Source organism: Papaver somniferum, chromosome 5 (genome assembly GCF_003573695.1).
Source record: "Papaver somniferum cultivar HN1 chromosome 5, ASM357369v1, whole genome shotgun sequence".
Classification (NCBI taxonomy): Eukaryota; Viridiplantae; Streptophyta; class Magnoliopsida; order Ranunculales; family Papaveraceae; genus Papaver; species Papaver somniferum.
In genome coordinates this window covers 130,320,458-130,331,340 of record NC_039362.1, presented here as the reverse complement: position 1 = coordinate 130,331,340, position 10,883 = coordinate 130,320,458, and the positions used below count along the sequence as shown (strand labels likewise).

At 35.0% G+C, this 10,883-nt stretch overlaps 2 protein-coding genes across 2 annotated transcripts; both read right to left on the bottom strand.

The window, feature by feature from the left end:
- Positions 1-3,577: 3,577 nt before the first annotated feature.
- Positions 3,578-5,746, bottom strand: LOC113282707 (protein CHLORORESPIRATORY REDUCTION 6, chloroplastic-like). Its single transcript, XM_026531759.1, has 4 exons — positions 5,470-5,746; positions 5,150-5,281; positions 4,125-4,333; positions 3,578-3,883 (listed from the first exon to the last, which is right to left on the bottom strand). Exons 1-4 carry the CDS (start codon positions 5,690-5,692, stop codon positions 3,677-3,679), a joined length of 771 nt encoding a protein of 256 aa, XP_026387544.1. The 5' UTR covers positions 5,693-5,746; the 3' UTR covers positions 3,578-3,676.
- A 673-nt stretch (positions 5,747-6,419) lies between these two features.
- On the bottom strand, positions 6,420-8,810 carry LOC113277805 (40S ribosomal protein S11-1). Its single transcript, XM_026526800.1, has 6 exons — positions 8,743-8,810; positions 8,607-8,647; positions 8,394-8,494; positions 7,059-7,203; positions 6,861-6,950; positions 6,420-6,736 (listed from the first exon to the last, which is right to left on the bottom strand). The coding sequence occupies exons 1-6, from the start codon at positions 8,752-8,754 to the stop codon at positions 6,643-6,645; spliced, it is 483 nt and encodes a 160-aa protein (XP_026382585.1). The 5' UTR covers positions 8,755-8,810; the 3' UTR covers positions 6,420-6,642.
- Positions 8,811-10,883: the final 2,073 nt, after the last annotated feature.

Here is a 10,883-nt window from a genome sequence, read left to right as displayed (position 1 = left end):
CTTGACAAAGAGGTGCCAGATATTCAACCATGTTGACTTCTTTCCTTTTAATACATGGTCAAAGAGATTGATATATTGAGAAACTTCTCATCAATACTTTGTCCTTCTTCTGAATCACTTTCATCTGAAAGATCATCCAACTGTTCATCAAGACATTTTTCCCAGTTGAATACAGATTCAGTCAAAGGAGAAGATGAGGAAGATTTCTCAGATGTCTCAAGATTTTGAACCAAATCAGAGTAAATCTGAACTGGTGTTGCCTTATCAGGGATAACACTTCTGTCCATGGAGTCAGATCGCTACAAACACAGAATTATGAGGTCTTAAACTTGTTTCCTGCTCTGATACCAATTGAAAAAGCGGGGGTCTAACAACCTCACCCAATATTTCGCTTAGAAATCTGTATAGACTAACTCCAATATACTTTCAAGAAAATCAACTAGACAGTCCAACTCAATCTTAATAAAAAGTATATCAAAGAGTTATATCTCAATTTCTCAATTCAATTCGCAATCAAACAAATATGAATTTTCGAGCCTGATTGAATACAAGAGAAATAACTTGAACGGTACCAAAGACCAATGTTCAAGGATCAATCAATGTCAATCAACAACCAAAGGTTGGATTTACCAATTAATTGATTCAACTCAAAAACTGTGATATTTCAATTATATAACAAAATATAATGCGGAAAAGAAATAACACAGACACCAGAAGTTTTGTTAAGGAGAAAACCGCAAATACAGAAAAACTCCGAGACCTAGTCCAGATTTGAACACCACACTATATTAAGACGCTACAGAAACTAGCGTACTACAAAGCTAACTTCGGTATTGAATGTAGTTGAGCCCTAATCAATCTCACACAAATCAAGGTACAGTCGCGTTCCTTACGCCTCTTGAACCACGCCGGATTCTGCACACTTGATTTCCTTAGCTTATCTCACCCACAACTAAGAGTTGCTACAACCCAAATTCGAAGACTTGATAAATAAATTTGTATCACATAGAAAAGTCTATTGAATTGATAAATTTGTCTCTAACAGATATACCTACGAGTTTTTGTTCCGTCTTTTGATAAATCAAGGTGAACAGGAACCAATTGAAAATCGGACTTATATTCCCGAAGAACAGCTTAGCATTATCAATCACCTCATAATAATCTTAATCGATAACGAAACAAGATATTGTGGAATCACAAACAATGATACGAAGGTTTTTGTGACTACTTTTTAATCTTGTCTATCGGAGATACAAATTTCAAGCCAATCTTACGATTGTACTCAAACACGATAGAAAACAACAATATCAGATCATGCAACTACAAAGAAAATAGTTGGGTCTGGATTCACAATCCCAATGAAATCTTTAAGTCGTTAACCTACATGGTTTCGTGAAAACCTAAGGTTAAAGGAGAATCGACTATATCTTATACAACTAGTATCACACCGGAGGTGTGGGGATTAGGTTTCCCAGTTGCTAGAGTTCTCCTTTATATAGATTTCAAATCATGGTTTGCAATCTAAGTTACCTTGGTAACAAAGCATTCAATATTCACCGTTAGATGTAAACCTGATTAGATTCAAGCTAATATCTTTCAACTGTTAGATCGAACTTAGCTTGTTATACACAAATGAAATGTACCTTCATTTAGGTTTGAGTAACCGTACCTAAACGTGTACACTTAGTCGGTTCAACAATAGTTAACCAATGGTTAGTTGTATGAGCACTTTCATATCAACCTTATTCATCTTTACCATAACTAGTTCAAATGATTCAAACGAAACTAGTTAGAGAGTTGTTCAACTTCTTAGATCTCGTAGAAGTATAAAAGACACAATCGAAGCAAAATCGATTTTGATTCACTCGAATCAATTCATGAACATTATAGCCAAGGTTTGCAAATATTGCATTCCTTATTATATAAATATTTTAGTTCATGAACAAACCGATATTAGAAAGTAACCTGCTTAAGTATGCAAACGGCTACGCATACTTACCCAGATTTCCAACAATCGCCAGTACGCGTGCGGGTACGCATACTTTAGGTTCCCGGTTTTGGACTTTTACACAAATGTGAGAATACACTATGTTTATATCCAAACATGGTTACTTGTTCTAAACTCTCATTTCAATCATTGAAACTTTCTTAGAGGATGTTAAAATAGTTGTTATTCACAAACTATTAGCATCAAAGTGATTTTCAAGTTATTGAAATAATCAATATGACTTTCGTCACGAGTAAAGATGAACTCGGCTAAAGCGAAAGCTTACCAACACATATTTCGAGAAATAGATAAGCGAGATAAACTCGGCTCGAAATAACAAATGTGTATCTTTGAAGTCTATATAGCAATACGACTTTTGTCTCAAATAGGAGATAAAGTAGATAGACTTTTGAGTGATAGATAAGTTCAAGTCTCCACATACCTTTTGTTGATGAAGTTCCACAAGTTCCCTTGAATAGTTCTTCGTCTTCATTCGATGAACACCGTGGAGTGTAAAGCTCAACTACACTTACTATCCTAATCCGAGACTTAGGTATAAGTACACTAGAAATCAAGACTTATAGTTTTGGCAACTAAACTTGACAAACAATCTTGAGATACCAACACTTGCGAGTTCGACCGAGCAATGCTCTAAGAACAGCTACATGGAAATTGCAATAGTAAAACCATTTGAATATCTCGGTTTAGAAAAGTCAAATATCAAATTCTAAGAAAAAGTCATATATCTCACTACAAAATATTTTTCTAGGTACTTATTTTAGGGTTATATTTTTTTTCAAATATTAGTCATCCTGAATCAATTAGCCGGAAGTTTAGAATTTTTCCAAGTCCCACCCCCGAAATCTAGTATTGTCACTACTCTTCCTTCTCCTTTTTGCAGGTTTCTTAACCTCGTACCATCGGACCTTAGTTTGTATTCTCCTTGGCACGTTATGTTGAGCTCTTATTGGAAATGATTATGAAAGCTTAATCAAAAATCTAAATGACAATCTAGTGGTCATCTCTTGGAGAAATAAAGCTATTTTGGAGGAAGCAAACAATCTAGCAAAACACTGTCGGATCTTCTTAGAATTTTATTTTGCGCCTAGAACGGGTAGTGAAGTAGCGGATACATTGGCCATGGAAGTTATAAAAAAAAATCTCGCTATTTTAGATTGGGATGTTATTATTCCTTCATCCATTAACACAAATTGTAGTAGTAGTAATCTAATATTGGAGAAGAGATACCCATCTTTTGTATTAGATGGCTCTACTGATGATATAATTCGGGCTCCCGTCTTACTCTAGTTTTATTAATTGAATCTTATTTACAAAAAAAAAAGAAAAAACTATCAATTCTTTTTAATTTATTATAAACATAATAAAGAATTTTCTACCAAAAACAACAAAATCAACCAGGAAACACTGTGGTATAAGTTAGAATTTTGTGGGACATTTGTATAATCTTCATCCTTAGGAAATCTCCTCGCAAAATGAGTGCTAGCACTTATGCATGTTTAGCATCTTGCATAGATTAGTTAATTTGTTTATATCCTACGGGGCTTCAGTTGCTTTTTTGCATAAATGATGTGTGGTGTAACATCAATTATGTTTTAGATGTTGAACCTAGTTCTTTCTGACATAACGTTTTTATAGTTGTTGTTTCAGGTAATTTCGAGTTCCTGACTGTTATGAACGATCAACATTGTGTGCATCTATTAAATCGAATAATTCATCTCCAATTCTGAACCCAAGCATCCTAGCCATGTCGCCTGTCTTTAACTTCGGTTTTGGAACATTTTGTTCCTTCAACCATGAATACACAATGAATACTTTTTTCATCACGAATAACTCTAATGCCTCGGGATTGAACACAACTCCCATTCTCATGCTCATCTGTCAAGAGAAAGAAAAAAAATATTATGATCACCAATTTAATGCATGTTATCTGAGATATCTTGTCCTCTTACTCACTGGTGCAATAGGTCATTCTTGTAAATTGGTGGATGTCAACTAAGAACAGTGATTTACACGTTATATTCTGACTTTGTAGCCATTGAGTCAGATGTTTAAGACAATTGTTCTACAATCTGCCTCTGACTCGAGTAAGGTTAAGGAAACAACAAATGTTATTTACCTGGTGAGGGACTACCATAGCTGCATATCGTGCAAGCTCTCCAGCACGCCAATCCAACACTGCTGGTAACCAGGGATAAGTTGCATCAAGTCTCACAAACCATAGTCTTATATCAGGGAATTCAGATAATTCTCGAGGATCATACGGGTCTTCTCTTGTATAATTTAAAGTAAAACCAACTGTTTGTTGTAGAAGTTCCTTTGGATCAGCTGCAAACAATATTTGCACGTACTTTAACAAATGTGTAAAAGAACTACCTAGCATTGGTGATAAATAGGGATGGTCAATGGGCGGGGATGCCAATCCCTGTCACTGTTTTATTTGTAAAAAATAATACCATACCCTCCGCATCATACAAGAAAATTGGGGCTGGTGGATATGAAAAATGCCCATATGGACGGGTTCTTTATGGGTTACTCGTAACAATAATTTAAAATATAATCTATATTTACAAATAATGCATTCTAAAATTTTAAATCCATAAATTCATCGTAGAATATACGGCAAAGAGAATAATCGTATCATAAATTACTATCTCTCTTTCAACTTTTTAATTCCTCACTACTAAGTATCTTCATTCATGTTATTCATCCCATCATCATTTTAATTACTCAACCAGTTTCCCTATACAACCAAAAGTAAAGCATCATCGGGTCATGATTGAAAATATGGTCAACAATTAGAAATTTATAAAAATTTAAGCTATAGAGAATATCTTATGCTCATAAATCCTTAATAAAAGCTAAAAAATACTATAAAAATATGATATAAATACTTTTATAAAAATCTAAAATATTTTTATGAAAGGTACGAGACGGATACGGAATGGGGACCTTTTAACAAATTCCGGGTATAACCCATATCTGAACCATCTCATTCGGGCATTACCATCCCCGTTTGTGCGGACAAAACCCGTCCCAAACAGAGTGGGTGTCCACGGAGATGGGATAGGATGGGGCAAACCGCAAATGGCCACCGAATTTTGATCGACATTTCCAGTGAAATAATACTGAACTTTAAAATACCTTCTGCAAGCGACTTAATTCCATTTATCCTGAGCAATGGAGATAGGTCGAGACGCTGGATGTTTTCGGTATCTACAACTATTTCAAACCGCCCTTCTGTTGGCGGCATTGGCGGCGTAACTTGTGATTTTTCTGTCAATCAATGTCTGCTTAGTTATACAGTTAGAGAATAAAAATCAGACAAAAAAATGTTTTCATTTGCAACTAATAAGACCCGCATAGTTTAACTAGTTCCAGCAGACCATTTGGGATAGAACTGAATTTCTTTTGTAAAACCTGAATGTGTGGTACGTGTTTCTTCTACAAATATTTAGTCTTACCTTCTTCATCTTCGTCAGTAAGTGATAGATCGAAATTCCCTGAAGGATTGAATGCAACCGAGGCCATGAAATTGTGTCGTCGACATGTATATGAAATGGGGAGAGATGGAACTGAATTCGATGAAATGGGTTTGCAAGAACTCCATGAAGTATATGAAGCAGCAGGATGGTTCGGTTTGGGAAGAAGAGGATATGAGGATGTGGTAGCTGCCAGGAGAGACATTCAGGAAGTGGTTTATCTGTACGAGAGAAGTCTATGAAAAGGCATAACAGTTGGTTTGTCTGGGTCAAGTTTTATCTCATCTTTGTAAGGTTTATCACATTCACTCATTTCACATGCTTTGGGCACCCAACAGATGCCTGAGGGCATCCACAGTTGCCTTTTGTATTGAATCATTTGATTTGTTCCAGACTACAAAAAAAAAATGGTTTACAGAGCCTAACCCCTGAAGTATTCCGCGTTTTGGAGTAAATAGTGGTGTATGAGGTAATCTCCCAACATTACTATGGGGTGTACCAGTTTACCGGCAAGGGTACCAATTTACATAGACAAACTGGAAATGGCTTTGTCATATATGAAAATCGGTACCCTCCTTAAAAAACTGGTACACCCCATTAGCAGCTATGCTTCCATTTTGCATAGGATCATGTAAAGCCAAGGCATCAATTGATGAATATCTCTGTCAAGAGTCTCTATATAGCTACTTGAAATCAACTATGAAGGTCCACAGGGACAGATTGCAATTTCACACTTAAAATAAGAACAAGATTCTTGCTCTGTTCTTTTATAGTATGTAGTGGCACATTGGCAAATTGTATATGATGAGATACCCTTATGTTATCAAGCTAGCCACTCTCAAACTTGAGTTACAAAAATTGTTCTCATTAACAGAAAGGTAACCTTGGCATCCAAGGCTGGTGCATCAAATCAGGAATCATCAGAGTATGAATTTCCCAAAATGCTTCATGATATAAGAAAATAACAAGAACGATATTGTTAAGGATACCTCTCTTATAAAATAAAAATATGATCAAAAGAATGTGACTGCCAAACAGAGACTTTATACTGGATAAACTGTTTTGACATAACTAAACAATAATATCTAGCTAATCAGCTCCTTCTAACCTATACGTAACACTCGCGATTTGTCAAAAAAGTATGAAATAAACACCTCACATTGCTGTAAAGGCCTTCTTTCCACTACCAGTTGAAGACCCTGCTGGGATGACCTTCAATACGTTAAACCTCACTGTCTTCGATAATGGTCTGGAAACAGGCAAGAGAAATAATACCATTCAGTAACTATGAACAGATACAAAAAAAAAAAAAAAACATTAAGACTTTATGAGTAGCAAAAGGGAAGGGAGGATCCTTGGGTTTAGTCATCTACCTGCATTGACCAATGATAACATGATCTCCTTCCTTGACACGGAAGCATGGGGAAATATGTGCGGGTATGTTAGAATGCCTCTTCTCGTATCTATAAGAAGATTAGGGAAAACAACAGAAACAGATAAGCTTTTCGAACATCAACAATCAAGAAAAAATAGGTCAATTGAGTCGATAAAACCTCTAATGTGGCTCTTACCTCTGGTATTTCTTGACATAGTGCAGGTAATTACGGCGGACAATAATGGTCCTCACCATCTTGGCACTGTGACAGGTACCAGCTAGAATACGACCTCTGATAGAAACATCGCCAGTAAATGGACATTTCTTATCAATATATGTACCTGCATACAAAGTCATTTATATCTATTTAATAAAAGCTCATAGCCACGAAAACAAATCTGTTGCTTCAACAGTGTTTGAATGCAACGCCAAATAAACATCATTAACATGCAGATGTGCCAAGCATACACTTATAAACAAGTGATTACATTGTTCTACTCCTGGTATTATATCCTTCCCTTAGGACTTAATGTAATACCAACAAAACCAAATAGATTCATCATATTCGATTGACTATCGCATTAACATTGTCGTGAGTATCAAGATTTTTACACTAGACTAGTTTTCGGCTACAAAAATTATCTCTTAAGATGTTTAGTTTTTAATGCCTAATAAATGATCTGCACCTTAGACTATATGGTAACCAATATCTTTAGTTTTACTTCTCTAATGTAATGCATAATTATTACTAAAGCTATGAATATTACAGCTTGATAGGAAGAATACAGAATGATCCCAGTTTACTGCAATCACTTAAGAAAGGGTAATACGTCCAACTGATGCGAATTATCCAGAAATAGATTGATTCCCAAATGTTGTGCCAGCCCAGGAAGCATCAAGATAGCCAACAGAAAAAGAAGAAGAAAAACAAGAAACCCCACTACAGAGGTACACATCCGACTTAACTTAGGTTGCCTTGTTTTTACATTATCTGACCAACTACACCCACAGGAAACAAACTTTAGGGCCGAAACAACTCCCCACCAGACAATTAAACCAAGCAGGATGCACATACAGTAGGGTATTTCCATGTTTTAACTTAATGTTAATCCAATCAAACACAAGAGTCCCAAGAAACTACATACAAAACATTGTTCCAAATCCTACATAAAACTACTTCAAACCACTCCATCCGTCCTGATAATGCCTGAACCGACAAATGAACACCACAGCATAATGTAGGGTATATTTTCGAAGATGCGAGAGAAGAGTAATCCAAAACAGGAGTAACGAAATGCCACAGGACACCTAAATGTGGGTTAGCCACTTAATGTTTGAGGCAACTAATTCATTCGATCAAAATAACTACGAAAAATGTCTTAATAAGTTGTTCGATGAAAGAGTGACCATTCTCAATACTAAATTCAATCTACTTTACTAAACCAACAAAAATTACACACTGAACGAAATCGATCACAGTTGTTAATAACAATTAAAACAAAAAAAAAAGGTAAAAAATCAATAATCATACCTTCAATTGCTTCTCTGGGTGTCTTAAATCCTAATCCAACATTCTTATAGAAACGGTTTCCACCTTTCCCTGGCCTCTTGCCCTTTCCTGATACTTTTGAGCTGCAAAATTTCAAAAACATCACTAAGTGAGAAAAAAAATCATTGCCCCCACAAATCAATGACTGAACAGTGTACAGAAAACCCAAAGCTTTATCATAAAACACATGCTTACCATATAAATACCTTGGGTTGCTTGAGAAAAGCCTTCTCAGTCTAAAATAACAGAGAAAACAACATATTACCAAACAGAAGATTGATAAACATTCATATATCTAATTCAAAAAAAATTGTGGAGGTTAGGTACGAACCTGTTCTGCCATGATTAAAACCTCTAGAATCAGATGCTCCGGTCTGTAAATCACAAATGGCCGCTGAGAGATTCAATAGGAGGTGAAAAAACAAAAAATAAGAATTTATATTAACGTATAAGATGAAGCATTAGGGTTTTTGGTCTTTCCAGGCCCACAGGTCACGGATAGATCACAAATGGGCTTTTCGGTAGGCCTTGTGCTCTTAGCAATACATCTTTTTTCTGACGGTCCGCGAGTTATAACCCTAGAGGTGTCACCATCCTTCCACAAAAAACCCATCAAAACAAAAGTAACACAAAAGGAAATTTTCTTGTTTGGTCCTAGGCCCAAATAGTTATTTATTTCTGGGTCCAACCGAAAATTAATATTAATCTTAGGTCCACAAGATGGAAAAGACCTGGCTGCCCCTCCATGATACGTGTGAACGTCTTCTCTCTATTCGAAGTTCGAACCCACTGGTTAGCAAAAACACCTTCTATCTTCGTCTCTCTTCGTTTTTCCTTTCCCTTCTCTATTCTAAGAGAATTCTTGTGATTCAATCAAGGAATCACAAACCAAAAACCTAGATTCCGATCTTTGAGAAACCAAAACTCTAAACCTAGATTTCGATTTTCCATATTGATTCAAGATTTTTTTTCTAAATCTACGAAGATAGTACTGCTCCTATATAAGAAGAAGATGATTATGAAGAATCACCAACACAAAAAACCAAATAAGCGAGCAAAAAACAAACAAACAAAAAAAGAGTATCGAAATCAGTAGCAGAAAAAGGTATGAATCAGAAGTACATATATGATGTACGGGAAAAACCTAATTTATTTTAACCAATATGATACATCATTGCGTATAAGATGTTTTTTTTTTTGGATTTTGACTGTTTAATCAGAGGTACATAACTCAAAATCTGATGAAAATCATCATAAGTGACATGCGTTTAGTGTTTGTGTTTGTAGTTTGTGTTTTCTGACATATAGATTTGTGGGTACATAACTCAAAAACTGATTGAATAACAATCAAAGTGACACACGGTGTGTTTTTATTGTTTTCTGACACATAGATCCACCAGTACATATATACAATACCGAGGTAAAAAATCACTATATTGTTTATATACTCAAAAAAATCAATATGTTGTTTATTATTTTTGGTTGATGAGATAATGATCCACCATTACATATCTCTAGTACTTAAGAAATAAGTCTTTTATGCTTTCATTGGATTTAAGCCCTATGAACATCAAGTACATAACTCACATACTGAATAGTAACCATTATTATGCTTTCACATGTGATTTTGGGTGTTTTAGGCATATGAGTATGCAGTACATAAGGCCAGTACTGATTATGTAACATTGATTATGCTTCTATATAAGATTGTTTGTGTTTCTTGCATGTAGATTTTTCAGTACACATAACTCAAAAACTGTTGAATAACCATATATGATTGTGTTTAAGTAACATTGTTTATGCTTCCATATATGATTGTGTTTCAGACATGATGATTGTGCAGTGCATAAATGCTACACTGAAATAAAATTAACTAAATTTTTGTAGGGAAGGTTGTGCCAAAACCTGGTACGAAGTTGTATAGATCTGGACTCAAAGACTTACATATTTTAGTAGCCAACATGAGATTGAGTGGATATACTTTGAGTGATGCGCAATTACAAAAGATAGACGAAGCATCGTCATTCGCGGACCTCCCTTCAAGCATTGGACGCTTATGGAAGTAAAGCCACATTCTTATGGAAGTAAAGGTGCTCAATACTAGTAGTGTATATTAGTTGTACTATGAAAAAAAATACTACAATGTCTATTGGTTATAAAAAACACAGTTAAAACTCAAATAAATTTACATCTGAGCATTAATTTATAGTGATCACTCAATGTATGTGTGTGATAAATTTCAGTGTATATCTGCTGCACTGCTTTAATTAGTTTAAATCTATAATTACATGTACTGGTTTAAATTCAGTTAGTATTTGTTCTACTCAAAAAGAATAGAGTATATATTGATTGTACTACAAAAAAAGTTTAAATTCAGTATATATTGGTTGTACTGCAAAAAAAAAAAAGTATATTGGTTGTACTACAAAAAAAAAGTGTGCAATGGAAACTTCAAAATTAGCAATAGATGCA